The 23,084-nt window shown below is 36.4% G+C and overlaps 1 protein-coding gene across 1 annotated transcript in view; it reads right to left on the minus strand.

The window, feature by feature from the left end:
• The window catches only part of trim44 (tripartite motif containing 44), a 59,985-nt gene that overhangs the window by 28,874 nt on the left and 8,027 nt on the right, over nt 1–23,084 (minus strand). Inside the window, exons 4-5 of the mRNA XM_015051960.1 lie at nt 16,496–16,792; nt 10,664–10,686 (exon numbers count right to left, since the gene is read on the minus strand). Of these exons, the coding sequence (XP_014907446.1) occupies nt 10,664–10,686; nt 16,496–16,792 (320 nt within the window). The remainder of the gene's footprint in view (nt 1–10,663; nt 10,687–16,495; nt 16,793–23,084) is intronic.

The following is a 23,084-nucleotide window of genomic DNA, read 5'->3' on the forward strand; positions in this document are numbered from 1 at the left end:
TTTTTTTTTTTCTTGTTTGTTTTTTCTTATTGAGAAAATGTCCAAAAATTCAATTTGGCTATATCTACTGTAGGACAGGCCTAGTGTTAAAATAAACAAACAACACATACACATACATTTTTCGATTTGTTTAACAAACAAAAAAGGTTTCACAAATTCCAAACAGTGTTTTTGTAAATCTTTTCTAAGTAGGCAATCATGCAGTTCAGTCTAATAATCTTGCTTGTTGAGCTAATCAAGATAAGACTGATGACAGAACTTGTTTGCAATGTGGCCGAGAGTCAGATGTTTTCTTTACAAAAATTATAATGTATTTTGATTTTACCATGCTTGTCAACTCTGGTTGGCAAGCATAGAACACATCGTGTTGCATAATACTAATGTCTATTCCACAACGTACCACAGATTTGGTGAGAATATGACAGGCATGTTTTTGTCAGGATTCTGTTAAAACTGGTTTCTTTAGCAGGTGCCTCTTGGTACCATAAAATATTTTCAAAATTACTGTCATACATGAACTTTTTATTATAATTATTACAGGAAAACATAAATTGAAATAACATATGAGAGGTTGTTTTCTTACAGCTTTCTAAAAAGAAATATTCTTTCCAAAAAGGAAAACATGCATAATTTGTCTGCACAAAAATGGTTGATGTGCAAAAAGTTGCATTTCATGTTGAAATGTTCATTTGACAGACAAATTCTTATTTTTTTAAGCCAGATTTAATTTTCTTTGAATCAAATGCAGCAAGGTGCATATTTTAAATTAAAAAAATTATTTCCTAACTTTGTGAAAATCAACAAGAAAATTTATACAAAATTTAATTGATAAATGAGATCCATAATGGAATCTGTTTGGCTAACATCTAATCAATTTCCATCCATAGCAATAATCAACTTTAACCTGGTTGTATCGTAAATCAGCACAATAGTTTTTACTCTTATTCAAGCACAGTCATGCTTTGCAGTCTGAAGGCAAAACACCAACAGACATCCTTGTACTGACTACAAAACAGTGCTCATTAATAACATAATGTGACAAAAAAGGTTAGCTCATTACAACAGGAACAGAGTTCCATCATCTTTGATCTGCTTTGACATGTGAGAAGAATACCTCTCTGCTGCTGTTATCCAGCTTATTCTTTATATGAAATCTATTCTCACTTTCTGTTGACTCTAGACTTTTTTCTTTTCTATATAATTGCGTTGCTTTAGATGGTAGCATTCAAAACAGCTTCAAATCTGAATTAAAAGTAAATTTTTGATGTTTTGTAGTAGAGTCTACAAACTGCAGTATCTTCTGTGGCAGTAGTATACAACGTCAGTCCCTAATGACCAACATCTTGCAAGTTTTAGTTCTTGTCCTGGTTCAACACAGCTGAATCAAAAGATGACTTGTTAGCTGGCCTCTGCAGAACCTGGCGAGAGGCAGTTGGACCATTTCAGCTTTGCTAGTGCAGTCACACATCTAAAGGTGCTTTTCCACTGGCAAGTCGCGCACTAACCAGTTAATGTGCGGTTCGATTCTACCCCAGGTAGTGAGCTTCTCCATTATACGGTCTGCTACTCACTATTGTGGGCAGAACGTGAGCGTGCAGCAGCTGTGGTCAACTCTCCGCTGATGTTTGCAGCAACACTCAGCAATGGAGAGCCTCGAGGTTGTGGTACTGATGGACTCAAATAAACCCAGAGATTTAATTTTGTCTTATAGAAATTCTTTGCTGATCCAAACATAATGACAGAGACTCAGATCAGATGATTATTTTGCTATGCATATACATATAATTAGATTCTGGCACTTTATTTTGTTTAAAATCTGCAACGTTTTGGATTTAGGAAATGCATTTGAAAGATGCAAACCAAGCCATGCAAGAACTTAGTTTAATTCTTTTTAATCGTGGGGAAAAGTAAAATTCACATCACAAGCTAGTATTATGAATTTCCGGTGTTTCACACCGTTGGCGCAAAACTGCAGCTCTAAGAGAAAGGTGACCACAGCTGCGTCGTTTCTCTCTTCGTTATTGCTGCGCGTCCTACAGAAAGACGAGCTGCTAGCAGTGCTGTTAAATCATGGTTATTCCCTTGCAAAACTTTACGAATGTGTTCCTGGTGATTAAACTCATAACTACCCTCCTCCTTACCAAACAGTTCTGTGATAGCAGCTAAACTACAATGTAGTTTGGAAATTGCTGTGAGGTAATCGTAAGCCAATCAATGAATGCAGACAGCTGTCAATCAAATCGCTTTGGTGCCATACTGGGGTTGATGTGGCCAGCACTACCCTTGAAGCAGGAACAAAAATCTGGGAACTGCCAGGCAGAGTTGAGGCAAATTTGCCAATTGAAAATGAATTGGGTCAAGTTGGACAGGAATTGTTCTGGTTAGAGGCGGTTTAGAGGAAAAGCGCCATAAAAATGACGGGACAACTTGAGGACTGGAGCTGGACTCCACTGTTCTATGGTACTGTGGGGATCAGACAGGACACTAAAAGAAAAGCCAGGATGACTATTGCTCATGAATTTAGGTTGAGAAAAGAAAATGAAGCAAGAACACAAGACCAAAGCATAGCATGACTACTCACAAGAAGGGGTTTGGTAGCATGGGGCTATCAGGCATTATGTTTAGATAATACAATATGCGGTCCAACTCAGGAGATAAAATGTTCATACCAGTAAACTTAGTTGTAGTTCAATGTTCTAACCCATTGTCTGAGTATCTTGCAGAGTGTAGCCTTCTGAAACATTATTTGTCATGGTTTCTTTCATTTTTTTTGTGCTTATCCCCTCTGAATTGCCAACCTGCCACAGTTTCCCTCTTTTCGACTCTATGTATTTTTCTCTTTCCTCCTCAGTAGTCTCCCCACAACTGCCTCGACGAAGCAGAAATACATCTCTACAGGCTACACCTTCTTTTCATCTCCTCCTTGCCTGGTTACATCCCACATTTTCTTATCTAAAATTCACCAGTTTTGGTCCTTAAACATCTTTATTACTAAACATCAGGCGCTGGATGAAGAAATCACAAAGTGAAAAGCATTAAGCCATTATGATTAGCAAATCATACCACTTACTTTCAACAAAATGTTCTTTTTTACACAACAAGGCTAAATTATGTTTATGGATGTTTAAGGAGTCATGTGGCTCTCCATCTTAAATTGTTAAATCTTTATTTTCTTTGCCAGCACCACTAAGGCTAGTATCATTTGTTTTATCATGGAATGAAAATGAAACACATGCGGTCTTTTAGTCATTTATGAATTAAATATTTGTACACTTCTCCATATTGCTTTTATGGTGTTATAGTTTTCTTGCAATAGTATGCTAATAAAAACTGTAGGATATTTTTGCGTAGTTCTAACTACGTTTCTATACGTTTTAGAGCTGAAATATATTTAATAAATACAGATTTTTTTGCTTTATTATCAGAATGCCTTTTCAAAGGGTAGGAATCTGCTTCGGCAGACTTTTAGAGGGCACATAAAACATAAATGAGAGTAGACCAACACACATCTTTGCTGGCAAACACAAAAATAGCATCTGGGAGTTCAGAAAAGGCAATTGGGAAAGAGCTGCACCTTACATAGCTGGATTATCAATAAATTCCTCAATGGCAGTTGAAGCTCATAACATCAACACATCAGCAATGACCTCAGAAAGTACCTTGGTCTCTAACTACAAACACAGTCATTTCTGGCATCACTGATACGCACAGATTTGCTGCAGTCCTCAAATGCAGCAGAGAAGTCCCGGATGTTTTATTTACTCCTCCTTGTAAATGATACAAGGCTCCACTACACGGAAAGAATAACACCAGCTCACTCTCAGAACTGAATTTGGTAAAATCCTCATGGTCAAAACTGACCTGATGATAATTGACTAAATGGGTATGTTTCAGTTTAGAAGACATTGTTGCAAAGTTTCTTACAACAAAAGCATTACTTTGCTTTTGTTGTAAGAACAAATAAATAAATGTCTTAAATAAATATGAAGGTTATTCACATAAAGAAGCTGTGCAAAAAAAAGAAAAACATCACTTAAAGATAGAGTTTTTGAAGCGCGACTCTTAGAAATGCCTAATTTGGATGCATAAAGGAGGCTTCAACCTGCAAAGTATAATAGATAATACTGCTGCAGCAACCCCAATAGAGGTATTTCCTACCTAAATTAAGTAATTTATATTCAAGGAAATTTTCAGTAGAAACTAATAAGTGCCATTAGTCATCACAAACCTCAAAAGTAGGTGCTCATGCTGAAACTTTTTTTTCCCTTTCCTTCAACATCTCAAATAAGCCTCCTTCTAATCTACATGTTTATATATTTACGGTTTGGTTAGTGTGCTTTAGACTCATCTGGAAGCTTAGTATCGCCACTCTGGAATAGTGACAGCCTGAGGAAAGTAGGCAGGGAAAGAAACAAAGACACTGATTCAGAGAAAGGCAGACAGACCGTGAGAGAGAATGCATAAAAGTTTAGATTGGTTTTATCAAGCAAACACACACGCATGCAAACAAGAAAATAGAAACAGATGGATCTCAGCGAAACATTTTCAATTATTAAGAGGAACAGACACAATTCCTTTTCGTATTTGAAAATTCAAAGTATTTCACACAAAGGTAGCCTGCCAAACAAACAAGCAACAAAAGAAACACAGGCGGAATGACATAAAGAGGAGAGGGTGTATTCTGGGAGGAGATATTCATTTTTCAGTAGAGGACATGCATCTCCCTCCATGTCTTAATCTCTGAGCTCCATCGAATGTCCTCTACCCACTCTCCTCTCACCCCAGCCCCTTCCTGCCTCACTTAGCACATCTATTTGACCCCTGTGAAAGGCATGCAGCTCAGACAGATAAGCTGTGTCCCTGAGATTATGCTCTGCTTCTCTGTGAGCCTCCATTTCTTGGTTTGTGTGTTCATGTGAATTCATTGTGTGATTGTGGGTGGTCTCTAACCTTCACTCAGTGGTACAGACATCTCTCCTGTAGAACTCTATTGTCCATGCATGAAACAATGGAATTGTAGATCAAATTTTGAAAAGAAATGCCATAGTGCAGAGCAAGTAGTACATAACTGATAGATTTTAATTACCAATTATCTAAAATGACATATTTTCATAATTTGATATGTCTTTCGGTCTATATGCACACAGTACACAGTGGATTAAGATTAAGATTACAAAATGTCTTTCAAAGAGGAGAGACAGTGATAGACATTATAGTTCAGAAATTGTTTTTTCTCCATAAGCTGACTTGATTCTACAAATAGTGTAATAAATGAGCTAAGAATGAAGCCATGCCGTGTGAAAGACTTTTTATAATAATGATTTTAAATTAGCCTCCTCTCAGAACGGTGAAGGTGTAAACATTCGGACTGATCCAGACTGATTCTCTAGTTAGTTTTACTGGGTGGGGATAACCTCCAAAAATCTGCCTGGTTGATATAACCTTTGAAATTAAATTATAATGACATCTATCAAAGTATAACTCTGTCCACAACAATCTGACAAAACACAACTGCAGCATTCAGCTAAAATACAGGATTTACACAAGTTTGAATTTGTAAATGTATTGCATTTTGTGTTGTGTTTCTTAATACAGATCTTAATGCATCACCCACCAATTATTCCAATCTCATTCTGAAAATTATGTCAGTGTAATGTCAGATAAGAGGGAACACCTAAGAAATAGTGAAACGAATCAACAGCCAGACAAGAGTAACAGAGCACTCAGTCAGAGATGTTACATCAAAACAGCAATGATGTCTTCATGAAGTGAAACAGTCCTAGATCAAGGAGTAGCCGTAAGAAAGAGATGTTAAACGGGAGTTTGTCTCCCTTGTCACTTAAAAAGATGGATGTCAGATCTGGGCTATCAAAATTTTTCAGTTTTTGTGAAAGCTTCAGTTTAGCTAATAATCTGACAAAAGGATGAAGCCATTTTTAAAAAACTCAGGAAGCTGAGGTCTGCTGCCTTGGCTTAGGCTGACAGGCAGAGAGGTCTCTGCACCTTAGAGAACATAGTCCTGACAAATGATAAGCAAAATTGGTTTTAAGTGCAAAGCACTTTGAACTGCCTTGTTGCTGAAATGTGCTACAGAAATAAGCTTGACTTGAAACTGACTTTGAAACGTAGAAAACGAACATCAAACATGTCAGACAATGAACTTTGTCACAATATTTTCCCAAAGTTACCTGGAAAAAGAAACGCGAGTCACAGTAGAGTCACAGTTATTTTACTGATTACTTGATTTCAAAAGTAACTGAGTTAGCTTACAAGTTGCTATATTCGTTACATTCAGCAGCTCCACACAACCCTTGGCCCCAATATAAAACTGGCAATTGGTGTTGCCAATGCTCACTTAATTAGAAGTGCATTCAATCTTCAGGATCTGTTCACTTCAAAGTGGTGTTCAAACAATCCATTATTGAAAATTTACATTTTTGTAAGAAGAAGCTATTTTATGCCTAACATAGTTTTGTATTAATTTAGAGAAACATGTTTCTATAAATGATATTCAAAAAAGTAGAATCATGTATGTGTCTATGAAGGAACATGGATGCATTGAGTGTACAATAGGATGTGAGATACAGTAAACGGTTTCGTTACTGCAGAAATTACATGTTCTGCTCCCTTGCCGGTTTTAATTGCTGGTGTGTGAGAGGAGTATTGACATGTGGTCATCTGGTCTCCAACAATCTACCAAAGCAAATTTACCAAATGTTTATCTGATATGTTTCCTGATTTGGTTGTGTGCACAAATAAATTTACATAATCTGTGTATTTATTTTAAACTAATCTGAAAATCAAATCAGATTATTAGCTGCTAGTGTTATTGCTTACTGGCGTGTTTTTCAGAGATTCTTTGTAAATATCATTTCTGGAAGATCAGCTTTCTTACTTTGCAGTAATTGTTATTGTCTATTTGTTTTGCATCTATCATTTTAGTTAACTTCCCTTAAGCCTCACTTGTCATTCTGTCTTCTTTCACACTCCATCAGTATTAAGCAGTATCTCAGTTCAAACTGAGTGGGTGTAGTCTAATGGCAAAAAAATATATTTTGCATAATCTTGCAAACAAATAGGCACACAACAATGACCCCATACCTCCATGTTGTTCTTTCTTTAAGGAAAAACAGAAAGCAGTGTTTTTGTTTCTTTTTTTTTAATGGCCAAGTATGGAATGCAGAAAGAATGCCTCAAAAAACCAAATACTCTGTAAGATTCAATATGTAAGCAGACTCAATAGATGTGCTAGTTATCTAATTCTTTAACAGACTACTTGAGCTCATGCCATTACAGATGGCCTCTGAACCCTGCAGAATTTCTCACAACCGTTACATACAGTAAATCCTAACAATTCAGTATGTAGCATTTCACTACAGTTGCTCTCTTGGCAATATTGACAGGGTAAAAATATTTGTTCAGCAGTGTAGAATCAATATTTATGAAATTCTGTTTTATAGTGTATAATTGTGACAATTTTACTAATTTATAATTTTCTTTGTGGTTCGACATCCCTATTCTGATTATGACTGATGGAGATTATGCACAATGAAGGAAATAGAATTATTTTTCTAAACTTTACTGGTCATTTCACCACCTCAAACATTTCATACTTTTGCACTTTTGGTTGTTTGATAACCAAGTTTGTGAGGCATTAAAAATAAGCTACTTGCCACAAACAACAATCTTCTACAATTTGGGAGATATGATACACTAAATAATGCACCCAAAGATTCCAGATGATGATATGCTTGCGTCTTTGGGCATATGAATACATAGGAACGTGTACACATATTCGCAAATTCATGCACATAAATCATGTGAAGATTAGGTGTTGTTCTATTTTGCCTTTAAAAAATGCTCAAATTCACTAAAACAAAAATAGAGACCTAAACACCTGAATACTGGGCTGCACAATGTGTGGATAATGGACAAGCATTGACGTAAGCGTTTGTAAGATCCAAAACACCAGGGACAAAGGTTGCAATGAAGGTGTGCAGATTAAAGCACAGACATGAAAGTGAAATTTGCAATGCATCATGTTAGACTCACCAGTGAAATGATTTTGAGAAGGGTACAAAAGAAGGATTTACATTCAGAGGCGAGAAAATCTTGGCAGGCATTGGTTACCTATGTTGAGGGGCTTGCGAAGAGCCGGGGGCTTCTATTGACGAGCAAAGTCTAAGAGAGACGTGTGTGGGTGCAGGATTGAGATCCTGTGGGGATGCTCTGTCTACGGCAGCGATATGGGGCTCAGACAGCGGATTAGTGTTTCTGCTCCATAATCAATTTGCTGTCTGGATCCCCAATGCACACAACTCTAACCATCCATTCGTCGCTTGATCCTCCAAAATCTCTTTTTCTTCTGTTTATTTTCCCAATGCCGGTTAGTTTCGCCTTTTTGTTTACGTCACCCTCAAATTGTCAGAAAACTCTGTATTTCTCAACAAACATCAATGTGACCACAATATACCTTTCAGGTTCCATTTTTATCCAAGTTCAGGGCTTTTCTTTGGTTAGCAACTTATTCAAAAAGTGTCACACGTTACAGCTACTAAGGATTCTTCAGGGGACTGCAGCTTGGTGCAAAATGGTTTGATCTGGATTAATAATAGTGTGTGTGTGTGTGTGTTTGTACAGATGTAGAATTCAACCTTTTCTAAGGGCAAACCATTAGTTACATCTCACCCTTGGGTCCAAGCTGGCTGCCATCTGCTCCAGTGCTTAGGGGTCATAATGCAGGCTGACCAATCAATAACATATTACATGTTGGAACCACGCTGCACCACTGGTCACAACTTTCATTGGTTATTAAAATCAAGGCACATTAAACTCCACAGAGAGGAAATAAGGAACATTTTCCCACAAGGAAGCAGCAAGACCACAAAAATGTGAAGTCAAAAATCAAATTTCTATTTTCCAGGAAAAAGCATATTGCCCATCAAAAAAGTATATTTTACCATAAAAAGGTAGTTTTCACTTCAAAGTCTAGAGGAGAATAGGGTTTATTTCTTTAGCAACAGATGGTCTAACATTTTCTCAAGAACTTTTAGTCTTGTGAATGTGTGTTGTCTGTACCTGAAGCTAGTTGGAGCAGTTTCGGATGAAAGCCCATAAAGAAATCTAATTGGGTAACAGCCTTTACCTTCTGTACTTGGACTATAAACTCTGCTGTCAGGGTTTATGCTCCAAGTAAAGAAGGCAAAGGTTTTCACATTTCCTGATCAATGACCATGAGAACTGTAAAGGGATCCCTATTTCAGACTGCTTCACATATAGAAAATGTGAAATACTCCTGAGTGTACATAAATAGTTTTCACTTTGAAATCTACCTACCATAAATAGGTAATTGTTTTTATAAATAGTTATGCTATAAAAGTAGTTTTATGTTATAAAAGACACATGTAACATACAATGAACTGCCAAAATATACAAAACCATAGAAATTCTTTCACATTAGCAAAATCTTCAATTGCTGGTATTCTAAGAGTGGATACAAATTTCAGGATTTGTGACTAGAAGTCACATCCCTGTAAGTGGAGGGAAATATTTTAGTTGACATAATTGTGTTCATTTGGATTATGCCCCTGCTTTAAATATAATTGATCTGTTGGATAAATAATTTTAGTCAACTTTCAAGTCTTTTGCAGTCTATTACAATTGTTTTTCAGAGTTGCCATGTATTTTGCTTGATCCATATTTTCATCAATGGTTTAGCTTTATAGCCATGCTTGCATATCACACTTTTCAGTTTTTTTATTTGTAAAATTATATTTTAAATCATGTATAGCACTTTGTGTTGGTCTTTCACATAAAATTCCAATTAAATGTATGTATGTTTGATAAATATGGAAGATAAATATGGAAAAGTTCAAGGGGTATGAATACTTTTGCAAGTCACTGTATGTAGAGGTCAGTGTAAAGGGGGTTAAATACAATTGTATATCACACATTAAATATTAATATTTGTAAATAATGTTGAAAACAGTTTTCATTCCATTTCACAATTATACACTACAAAAAAACCCAAACTTGTTTTCCTTTAGTTGTAGTCACACAGTATGGGGACATATTCACAGTGCATTAATACTTTTGCAAGGCACTGGGGAAAGAAAGACAGACACTAAACACATGAAACACCTGCTGAGCTGCAAAAACAGATTTACGGAAGAAGCAAAAATGAAAAAGCAAGAAGAAGAAGAAAAAGGTGTGAAGAATGTGGCGAAAGAAAGACTCTTCCCTGGTAATTACACAACAGCTTCTTGCATGTACACAATACAACTACGCATAAGTCAAATTTCTGCCTGCCAGCCACTGTTTCGCAGCCCTTTCATCTGATCGGGCAGATTGTCACCACTACCTGCACAATTGTGACTTGCATGTGATCAGAAAGGTTTGGGGGTGAGGCAGGCCTGATGTGACTGCAGGGAGTTTGTCACATGTTTGAAGGCAGAGCTGGCAGGTGGGATTGTTTGAGGAAGCGTAAAAAAAAAAAAAGAAAAAAAAAAAGGTGTGTTTCTCTGGGTTGTGTTATGCAACAGGAATACTAGTTAGCTTCATGGTGAAAGTTGCATCAAAAACTCAAACACAGAGGGGTCCACTTTCTGCAACACCTACCATTGTGCAATAAGAAAGTGAGCATGAATCACAATGGCATTCTTACCTTGGCCTGGCTTCAATGTCGTGCTGAAAACAATGAGAAGAAAAGAAAGAAAGGGAGGGGGGGGGGGACAACGAGACATAAAAGATTATTGCACGTGTTGGAACCAACAAAACAATTTTATAAAGCCAGATAGAACAAGATATATTAACATCTGGTGTGCCTTTAATTCAGACCAATTAATTTCCACTTTCAGTCACCACTTGTGCTCATGTATATTCATGAGGTTTTATAGGAACTATCTGGAGCACAGCACCAGTAAGCTGCAGAAATTATTCATGGGCTAGCTATTACTTTTTCTTTGAGTGGGAAACTATTTTATAATTTTCATTTTTTAACCGTCAGCCTATACGTATTTGAGACTGTCATTTTTTTAGGAAAGAAAAGTGGCTTATTACACTGTAACAATGAAGTTTTACCTTTTTGCCATTATCATGAGTAAACAATGAAAAAAAAAACAAAGAAAACATCTCTCATTTCAATCTCAATAAAGACAAGATCAATGCAATAAAGAAGGGCGATAGTTATGCTGGTTTATCTCCACTTCTTCCATGAATCATTTACATTTACTCTGGATGCAAGCACCCCAGGTAATAAAACACAACAAGCTGAAAATTGTGGCACTTTGATACTATTGCAAGAACCTTTGCAACTATAAGCGGGGAGGAAAGGGTTAATATATCTTAATTACCTATTTTCCGTGTTATTCAATAGGTTTAAATGAGCTGGGTCACTGGGAGCAGCCATGAAAAGGACAATCAAGACTAAAGAGTCGGCAGTCAAACGATTAAGTCTGAGTGTGCTCTTTCAGTGGCTGCGACAAGGAAAACCAGCCTTGAATATATTAATAGTTCAGTTCTAAATATTCATTAAGTAGAAAAAATGTGCATCGTCAGAAAAGCCAGAAGGCTAACGAAACGAAACACAAACTGAGCTTTCCCTTTTTTGGCAACCTGTCTAGCTTGAAAAAGTGTTGAGTTTTTAGATTCCCGGACATAATTACATTTGGAAGGAGCCGCATAGAACCTTTTCTATAATGCAGTTTCAAATATGAAGTGACACCAGTACATGTCACACTGAATGAGGCAGACACAATGGAATATTACAGTGATTTACAGAAACATGCAGTTTAACTAAATATGGCATGCACACTTGGAAGTCTGCATGGTATTAAAAACCGTCAGTGATAGTTTACCGTTTTATCACTGTAATTTCACAACAATAACCAGGCAGAGATGCATACATCTGCCAGGAAATCTGCAGGATCACCAGAAGAGGACTGAGTGGACTACGAGTTTTCCGAAAGAAACGGGGAAGCAACTGTCAAGTCAACTTTCAAACAGTACTTCAACAAAGTATTAGTTTTAAGGCTGTACATCCCTAAACTAAACTACATCCAGATTATTGCAGCTTTTTATTTTATTATTTTTATTTATATTATTTAAAGATTTATAGAAATCCCTGTAAACCTGAGAAGCAGAAGCCCAACATGCAACAGTGTCAAGTATGAAGTTAGAAATTCTCTGCTGACACGTGTCCAGAGCCTGAGATCTTTATTAGAGCATGTCTTCACTTAATGTATTCAAATCATATGTATGCACATTTTAAGCAGCAAATATCTTGGTGGGGATTTAAAAGTCAGACATTACTTACTGCCCAGTGGCATGGTATGGTTGGGTGATTTCTGCATAGTCATCAATGAAGAGTCTAGTGAGCACACGCAATTTCTGTTCAAATGTAGCCTTTGGCACTTTTTAAAAAAAAAACATGTTGAGACAGAGTTTTAATAATGGCTGAAGACAGACCGAGACAAAGTCTCTTAGCATATCAGGTCTCTGGTTTCTACAAATGTGTCCGTTTTCAAATGCATGCTGACCTCCTTTATTGTAAATCTATGTACAGTGGTATATTAGCATCTTATCTACTCATAGTGATATATTTGTTCAACCTAAAGCAGAATTGGTTGCTGTAATTATGTTACTTATTTTCCATTAGGCTGTTTAACAGATGACATTTGTGAGGTGATATATGTTTTACATTACAGTTAGTTAATATATTCAGCAAGTCTGTCAACCAATGTCAGCAGTATTTAAGCCTATTATGTAAATATTTCTGGCTTCATAACAAGCACCTCAACGAGACAAAAGCACCTTCTCTCTTGGAGACAATCTTTCTGAAAAGTAAAAAAAAAAAAAAAAGACAAATCAAATTACAACACAAATAATTAAAATACTAATTAATCTGTGCAATCCTTCACAAATAATAAAAACATAAATAAAATCTCATCCTTACAGAGTCAACTACGCTTTCTGTTGCCAACTTCAGCAATAACAAAAACAAGAGGACAAACAGGAGAAGATCTGGAACTCTCAATTAGGGCTACTAATGAACCTGGCACACCATGGATTCACCTCTCAGTGAAAAAGCAATCTGCATAGCAGCTATTACCCTTACTACAGCCTTTTTAGGCATGCATAGCATCTCCAGGGAACCCTCACACCTCCTGTCTTGACTGGGGTGACTAAAATGTAGTGAGTGACAAATGGACCAACGGGATTTTTTAATTTGGCATCTATAAGAACTAAAAGCCCTCTGTGCAATTTTGAAACGAGACATGCGGGAGTGAGGTGCTTAAGAATTTGATGAGTGTGAGGACATGACTTGCTCTTCTGCCAAAGCTCACATCTTCCAAAAGCTCTATGTTATATAAAACAGCTATGAAGACATTGGGATTTAAATGGCTCTTTTGGAATGAAAAGAAAATTTTAGGGCATATTTAATGATTTTACAACTTTTCATTTTCAAATGTGTACTGGCTTATAGTTTATGACAGTTATATTCATTTCCAGGGTCCCAACTGAGAAATATGTAAAGGCACATGAAAGAAAGGCAGCTGAGAAAGCAGCAGAAAGAGGATGAGGAGTGAGGATTCCAAAGTACTATATAAACACACAACGCCCCGCAACAGACAGACGCAATGACGGCAAAAATTGTAGCTAAAATGTAGTTTATGAAATAAAGAGTTTTATGGTGATTCATAAAGTAAGCAGAAGGAAGTCAGGAGAAAAGCAGTCGCTTAAAAATCTAATAAACCTGCATCCTCTCTGTAATTCACTTCAGTGGCAAATGACTGGGAACAATCTGACAGATCTGGTTCTGACCAACAACTGTCTCACCAGTCTCATATTTGCGAGCCATGCTGTGTTAGTCTCACCTTTCTTCACATAATCCATCTGTGTCTTACTTTTGATGGTTTACCTGGACAACAGTAATGTAGCTGTCAAAATGTTATTCAGTGTTATTCAATGTCTCTCAAGCTCTGGAAGTTTTTCTATTTAGGTTCCCCAAAACATTTTTTTAGGGACCAAAATAAAAAAAATATATTAAAAAAATCACTTCATGCTAATGCCACACTTCTGGGGGGTTGGAAAGAAAGTTAAAACAAATATTTAGGCAGCAGGTGAAGTTAGTGATCATTTTTCTTACAGCGGACATGTAAAAAAAAAAAAAAAAAACACTTATGAACTTTTTTGGCCATTTACTCTCTACTTACCACTTTTGTGCAGCGGCATAAACTATGCAGTGCCCTCAACCTTGTCATATTAAATAATCCGCTAGGGAAGCAACATTATCATCTGTAGATGGTGGAGCCTTACTGCTTTAGAGTCACACAAAGCACCATTTGTTTTAAAAAGGTAAGCTAAAAGATTTCTTATCCACTTTGAAAACCGTTAGATTGGCATTTATGTATGTCTAATCCTTTCCCATTTTAATGGCTCCAAAACATGACATCTGCTCTTTAAACAAAGAAAGATACAATAGAAGGACTGCAATAAAAATTTGTTATATGCTTGTGGCTCTTTCTGGCATTTTCCTTAAGAAATGACATGCACAATGTGATTAGAATTATAGCGGTTCACTCTGCACCTGCAAGAATCTCCACTTTTTTTAATCAAAATCACCTAAGCTGCTTTCACTGAAGCCATCAGGGTTTTTTGTTTGTTTTCTCCTGTGCACAGATTTTTAGTATCAGCTGCATTCTGTGACTGAAATGCAGGAGATAAACAAAATTCATCAGCTGTTTCTGCATTCAGTCACTTTCATTAAACCTTAGCAAACCTGTGATGCTGAAAGCAATGCATGTTTATGTCATCACCTGCTCGTTTGAAAAAAAATATTTGATGTGCTTTCGAGGCCTGCTTTGTATTTGCTTCTTTTCCCCATCATTCTTGCACAGTTAATCGTATGTGTTTTATCTTTTTGAAGAATATTGGTTAATCTGACATTTCCATTCTAAAGGCTTATGTCTGGTTTACAGTTTGTGGAGAAGCCTCTATGTTTGCTCACTTGAAGTCTTCTCTGGAGAGCGTCCTTCACTTTGCCAGACGCTAAGGAGTGTATTTTTGTCTCTCTATAATAAAAATAATTCTGTGATCATCTGTCACTGTTCTGTGGATGTCCAAGGCTTTGTATGTCTTCCAAGTTTTTATGATTTTTTTTTCAAAAATGTACAAAACTATTGATTTGACCATTTCTAATGTCTCTGCTTTCTCTCCAACAGATCTGTTCTTCTTCTGAAGCCTAAAAATAGCTTATTTTCTACACTGAGAGTGCAGTCGACAGTAGACTGTAACTCCAATGCCACAATATTAGTCAGCTTCAAAACATTAGCTAGTTTTGACATTTGCAATATATCTGCAAATGTCAACTAAATTAAACCCCTAAAACACAAATTGTGTCAGGTTTAATATTTTCATGCAACTATATCTTATGCATGTTTTTATAAATATATATAATATCTAGAATAAATAACTGAGCTAGTTTGACCTTTCAGGGCAACAAATCTGTGTATCGCTGCAGCTTCTACACTAACACAATTAAAAAAATAATAAAAATAAGACCTTGGATCATTGCTTAATGGCTAAAAGAATAAATCCTGATGAATTGTAAGAGTAAGAGCTAAATCTAATGCAAATTATGAATAGCTGAGATCACTCCTGAATTATAAAAAAAAAATAAATATGTGATACCTTCAAAGGTTATTTGAAACCTTTAAAGGACTTTTTGTAGCCTAGTGCTCTGCAACAGAAATGTTGAAGCTTCATATGGATTAGGTGAAGTGTTTTGTTAAAGTGGAAATATCAGTAATATGCCAAAAAATATATTTCACATTGTTAATGGCAAGTGATTTAGAAATAAGACAAGGACAAAGTGATAGCATGTCACAAACATAGTGCAGAATGTGTGTATGAGAAGTTGTCTGTTAAGCAGGTGATTTACAACATGCTTAACAGTGTGCAGCTAATAAACCAAGTAATATCAGAATTTTTATACTTGTGTTAATCTAAGAACAGAAGATGCACAAAAATTGTATAATCTGCACAAGCAGCACTTTGAAACTACATCATTTAGAAATTTTTTGACAATTCCTCTGCTTAAGTCTTTGTGTCAAAATTAAAATGAATAAATAAATCAATAGCATTACCATTGCGTGTTTCAGTGCTTGGAGCAGTTGCGATAATCTACTCTTCAATTTTAAACAAAAGCAATGAAATCATGTTGTAGGTTTCATTTTAGAATTTTGTATGAAAACCATAAAGCTTTGATAACTATAACAAGATTTTCATGTCATAACAAACTCATAATTACCAATACAAAATTGGAATTAACTGAAATTAGATTTTATAAAATTTTACATGCCGGATGTTAGGTTATGAGAGATTCTGTAATAGTTATACTTGTACACCTTGAAAATTCTACAGTAACTGTGCTTTGCAGTATTGAGTAAGTTCACAAAAAACAATGAGAGCGAATAAGAGAGAAAGATCTTCTCACCAGTAATCTGTGGACTGGCCCAGGCTTCGCTGCCAGGACCTCTGCCACCGCTGCAGGACCTACTCCCTGAGCCTCAGCCTGTTCCAGCAGGCACAGCTGGTGGGTGATGTTATCCATCTCCTCCTGCAGCTTTTCGGTTTCGAGGGTGATCTCAGCGATTTTCTCTGCAGCCGATGCTGTAAGGAAAGCTTCTTTGAGGTCTACCAGGTGAAGGGTGCGCCTCTCCTCCAGTCGAACCAACCTGCGGAGCTCATCAAACTGGCCGCTGACATATTCTTCCAGTTCCTCTGTAGACATCTAGTAGAAAATGTGATAGAGAGGAGGAAAGAAAAACAAAAGTATTACAACCCCGAACTTTAACATATTTTATTACAATTTTACAATATAAACATACAAAAGAAAGAAGTCCCACAGCATGATGGTGCCAGCACCAAGTTTGCCACTGATGTCATGGACACACAGTATTAGAATTTGTCCACTTAGTATTTTGCATGTAAGCTAAAGAGTAACATTTGGGTTTTATCTGATCAAATCATCTTCATCAGGTTTGTTGTATCCCCTAAACAGATAATCTGCAAACAAGATCTCTTATGCAACTCTTTTTTGTGACTTTAATGTAAATAATTTACAAGACGTAGGGGTATATGAATAGCTTTCAAGGCACTGCAAGTCAATGACTGATGGAGGAATACTGTAGTGGAACATAGCAAAATAAGAGATCAAAGAAAGCGAGACAGAAACAATGTTTTTGTCTTTTTCAAAAATATTTCTACAAGTCAACAGGTTTCTTTCATCCAGGAACTATTTGTTAGCAAGACACAGAATCACTGGGGCAAACTCCATGGATCCCACAAGTAAACAGAGAACTGAGATGCTTCTTTTACAACAGAAACCATCTGTTTTGCTTTCAAGACGATTGACTTGCTCACAGAGAAACCTTTTTAATTTCTCACCGAGCTCTCCGCTGAGACTCTTTAGATCCGACTCATTACATTAAAGCACCTCAATAAGCAGACTCCTCCTTGCAGTCCTTCCTACTGAAATGACTCCACCTTAACAAAAAAAAAAAGAGAGAGGCTGTCATGGTGTAAAGTATTCCAAGCTCTCTTGCCGTGGTCTCTTCTCTTTAATATGTTCTAATTGTTTCAATCTGCAAATATCAGCTGCTCTATCTCCCTTGTTCCCTGGAGCTGAATTTAACTCTCTTCCTCTCCATTCACTCGGTCTTGTTTCCCCTCCAGCCTCCCTCTCTTCAGTGAAGCAAAGAATCATTGTCTTCACGAAGTCTGGCAGAGTGAATGCCCCCAAGGGCCCAAAGTTTTATTATGCATTTGCCATTTCTTCACAAGCAATCAGATTCTCCAAATTGCCCATTAAACCAAGCGCAATAGGTAACACTTTTAAATTACTCTTTCTATGAGGACAGAAAAACATGCTCATCATTCATTCTGAATAAGACAGAAGGAGAGAGTTAACATCCAATAGGAGAGCAATGAGTTTTTCTCAGTCAGCCCCAAAGAAATTAACAACCTGAATATATGTTTGAGAGATGAGGAACAAATGCCAAGAAATTAGGTTGGACACCGCTTCAATGCTTGCCTGGACTTGTTAAACGCATCTCTAACCCAAGACTGGAGAGGCAGCCGTAAGATTTAAAGTTATAGCATTCTCGTTAATCACAACCACTCGGGTATAATACGGTTAATGAAATTAATAAAATACAAGGGTTAATTTTAATAAAAACCATTTGATTTAAATAGCAACTGCAGGCTCTCTGAGAGTACAGTATTTACTAATAATTTACATGACATTTACTACTAGAATTTTGTACTGGAACAGCTGGTGTTAGTTTGTCACTTTCAAAGCCCTTCTGTTAGCTTATTATATCAGCAAAACTCTTTTTCCAAGCTTAATTTGTATGCAAAATAGTAAATATGGGAAGTTTTGAATTTAGGCAGGACTTAACACAGAATGGTCCAAAAATAAAATATCTATTGAACTCCTTTTTATTGATGTCGGAGGTTTGAGAAGAACGAACAAACTAGTTTGAGAGAAAATCCAGCACTAAGTCACACACCTACTTGTTACAACCAAGGTATGAGAAATACAATCACTAAATAAATAAGTCACATCTTGAATCAGATGGCTAAAAATGCAGAACACACTGGGAGTAGCATTCTTGCCAACTGAGAAAGGAAAGATGAGGTTACAATCAACAAGGTTCACCAAAATCTTATGATAATGGACTGGACAACATTGCTTGGTTAGAATCACTTTACTCTAATCCTGTGGCCTACACAGTCTCCAGATCTCAGTCCAATAGAGAAACTTTGGGATGTGGTGTAATCGGAGGTTCACATTATGGATGTGCTACTCCCAAATGTGCAGCAAGTATGTAATTCTCATGTCAATAAAAATCTCAGAGGAATGTTTCCAACAACTTGCTGAATCAATGCCATCACGAATTAAGATAGATCTGAGGAAAAAAGGGTCCAATCTGCTACTAGCAAGGTACACCCAATGACAAGGTAGGTGGGAATATAATTAGAGCAGGGATGACCAAGTTAATTCCTCGAGAGCAACCATCTATTGATTTTTGATACCAGGTTTCTGCAGGGCTGAAAGGTTGCCGGTGAAGGATTTCAGCTATTTGATTTACGTACATTGGAGCAGGAAATTTTATATTGTAAAATTGTAATAAAATACGTTAAAGCATTTAAAAGTTGCAGGATAGTAGCTCTCAAAAACTGGACTTGGACATCATCTACTAAATGATATTTAGGTTTCAGATGTTTTATGCTAATGACACAATGAAACTACTAAAGATATTTTGTGGAGACATAAAGTCTTAGTACATCCAAGTTTATGAACTCGGGCATAATTTTTGATTGCCAGATAAATTTACATGAAGTAAATTAGTGTTCCATCGTCCTACAAACAATCCAAGAACAGTGACTTGTCTCAGAGCAGGACATGTGTAAACTGTATATTACAACAAATTGTCAGCCAATTGAATATAATATACCAGTCCTCTAATCACGTTTGACTTTTTTTGGTAAAAGAACAAATTTTAAATCCTGTCCATTGTCTATGAAATCCTAAAAGGTCTTTGGGAGAACTCTGAGAAATACATCTTAGAGTTACTTGTGAGGTCTGAACAAAATGCACCCAGAGGATCAAATATAAACTAGAAGAGGCAGAGGTAATGTTAGTGCTTCTCAAACTTGGATTAAACTACCCAAATGCAAACAATATAATATAAAACAGCTCAACTGAAGAGTTACAGTACACAGAATCTGTGGTCAGACTGTGAGCAAAAGTTTATGAGGATAATGTAGTGAGAATGCTTGTGTTTCGAATTGCAATCTTAAGTCACTGCACAAAAGCGAGACTTGGCTGGCAAGAGGGGATTTCTAAATCCATCAATAGATTGCTGGTAGATTACAGAGTTATAAACACCACTTCACACTGACTGGTCTCGACTGACTGGTCAACATGTTCTGTGTAAATGTATGCTGAAGACTGTCTTAATATGACTATTGTTCTGTTAATGATGTGTTGAGAAAACAATAAAACACTTAAATGAAAATCCAACTTTAACAGGAGGTGCAGCATTTGCAACGGTAAGCATTAAACGCATTCATTTATTAGGAAATTTTATTTCCATATACAAACTACTCATAGTAGTTTGTGTTGAGACATAAAAAAATGGATGCTTTTAGTACAATCCATCAACACAAATAGGGCTGCAGTGGCTCCAACACAAAACTTTCTATCCTGTCTCTATCAAGATTTACACGTGTACCATTACAGCATCTCGTAGGGCCTACAGAAAGCCCTCTGCCCTTTAAACGAGTCCTCATGGTCAGCATGGCGGATGTACACTGTGATCTTGGATGTTTGTGTTTGGGGAGTTTGTCAACAGACCTTTTGCTCTGGGGAAAAAAAAAAAAAAAAAAAAAAAAAAACTGGCCGCAAGGAAAGAGCATTCATGCATGTTAATTTTCATTAGCGTTGCTGCAAGCTGAGGCCACAAAATGAGGCCTCAGGAGGAATAGTGGCACAATGCTTACGCAGGGAGGGTTGCTGTAAGTACGCAAGAGGAGCAAGCGAGTACAAGCCCTGGCAGGACATCAGGACGATTGTTTAGGAAAGTGGGGACATGACGAAAAGGGAAAAATGAAGGCAGATTATATGCTCTTGCTGGGGACATGTATGTGGCAAAGTAAACAACTTCTTGTGGCTAAAAACCCTCTAAAACAGCTGGTTTCATGGTTTATAAAAAAAAAAAAACTTTTCAAATGCTCATATGACACTTTAAATTGCTACAACACAGCAACGAGACGATACCTTCACAAGTTTAAATTCTGACCAGATACAAAGAATATGCTGTAGTCAAAAATTAAGAAGAAGCAGAACTACTGGAATTCAAAGAACGGTATGGAAATAACACTACTTGTGTTTCTTTTGGCAAAAAATATAAGGAGCCTCATGAAAGTAGCCTCAGCTTTCAAAGGCACACGTTTTGTTTCAAAGAAACAAAGCTTTAGGAATTTAAGATAAATATGCTAATATTTTTTTTAAGGTTAATTTAAAATATCCCATATGTAAATGAAATACACTAAAATGCTTGGGCACAGAATGCCCGTTTTAATGGTTTTTACAAAGCATTAAATTACTTTGGGGGAAAATTTGCAAAGAGTTTATTTAAAATCTTTGGTCTTCCAAAATCACAGCCAGCGGTGCAGCTTATTCAGTCCTCATTTTGGTGTGATGTCTTTTTAAAAAGGCCTAAAAAGCATTAATAATTCATTAGGAGTAAATGGTTTTGAACTGTCCTTGCCCTTGGCAATAGTGGACGTGTTCCAACACAGCAGTGCACTCTTACTTTCACACTCTTTCAGCTCCCCTCAGAATTAGATTTTTCCAATTTAGCTTCTTACAAAACAAAGCAATAAATACAGTATTTATTTGAAAAACAATAGCTCTGACACAATCACAGAAGTCATCTATATCTAAGAAAGAAAGAAAAATAAGGTAGCATGGGATCTTATAATAGTTTCAATAGTCTGCAACTTTTTTATTGCTTTTGAGTGAAGCAATGTCAGCCAAGAAACTTCCCTGGTAATGCCATAAAGTAACTGAATTAAAATGCCGAGATAGAATAGAAATGACAGCCTTAAAGAGCAACTGGATTGGAGAGAAAGAACAGAACAAAGATAAAGGATAGGGAAGAATAATGTTTTTTATTCCTCCACTGCCTGCCTCTCAGCCTTGAGTCTCGAAGACAGCTTTAATGTGCTTGCTTCTCTTGTAGATCATATAAGACAGTGAAAATGGATTTAGCCAATAAACACACATACACAATGATGACTGGCGGTGCTGTGCTCTGCTGATGTATCATATCACAGAGAATCAGCTGTAGGGAGCAGCTTTAGAATATGTGTGTGGCATACCTTAAAGTGAAGAAACAAAAAGTAAGTTGAAGATAAAGCTAGTTAGTATCTGCCATAAGCACATAAATGTTCCCTTTTTGCTCACTGAATGTAGATAATGCTTAATAATTCAGATAATTCGCCTTCAGTGTAAACCTTCTGATATGATAGTTGTATTAGATTTCACTTTGAACTGAAAGTATTACCTTTAAAACATCATTCACCCCATGTCTATGGAAAGAACATAGAGTCTTGCTAGCATGTTGATACCCTTCTACATTTTCAAATTTTGTCAGCTTACAACCACATACTGTAATTTTCTTTATTTGGATATTACGGAACGAAATCCAAATAATAAAGAAAATGAAAAATATAATTGTGGATTAGAATGTATGTTTTATATTTATGTTTTTTGTATATATAAAAATAAAAAAAATTATGGCATTCAAGTATATTCAGCTCCTTTTACTCCACTACACTTAAAGACTGTCTTCACCTGTTCATAAAACTTGTTGATCACTATAGTTTTATTTCTGTGAAATCCAGCAGTTCAATGAGACCTTGAAGGTAATTAGAGAAAATGGTAAACGATGTGTGCGGTGTGAATAGAGCATGGCACAACTGAAAGTAAGACGAGGTTTTCCAACTAACCACACAGGATGAGAAAGGACAACTTTATCCAGACAAGCAGCCAAGAGGCCTATGGTAAGTCTAACATAGTTTTGTTAGTGGTGGGGAAAAGAGTCTACATACAATGCAATCCTGGAAGAACACCCATTAGAGTCTGCTAAAGATTCAGGATATTCACTTTTCAACAGCACAACATGCCTAAGTGTACAACCGGAGAAAAATGGCTCCAAATCCAGACCTGACTCTATTAAAGAATATGTTGCAAGACTTGAAAATTGCTGTTCAGAAGATCTCCCTCCAGTCTGATTGAGAAAAAAGAAAAATAATCAGCAAAACTTTCAAGATGGACAAAGCTGGAGGAGACTTACCCGAAAGAATTTGCGGCTATACCCGTGTTTAAATGTGTTTCTGAAAGGTACTAACTCAGTGGAACTGTACATAAATTGAAACATTTCAGATTTTTATTAGTGATATTTTGTGATGACGTATCACTTAGCATAAACTTAGTTTTGTGGTTATAATGT

This window comes from Poecilia latipinna, unplaced genomic scaffold (genome assembly GCF_001443285.1).
Source record: "Poecilia latipinna isolate Pla-1442-1.1 unplaced genomic scaffold, P_latipinna-1.0 Scaffold1076, whole genome shotgun sequence".
Lineage (NCBI taxonomy): Eukaryota > Metazoa > Chordata > Actinopteri > Cyprinodontiformes > Poeciliidae > Poecilia > Poecilia latipinna.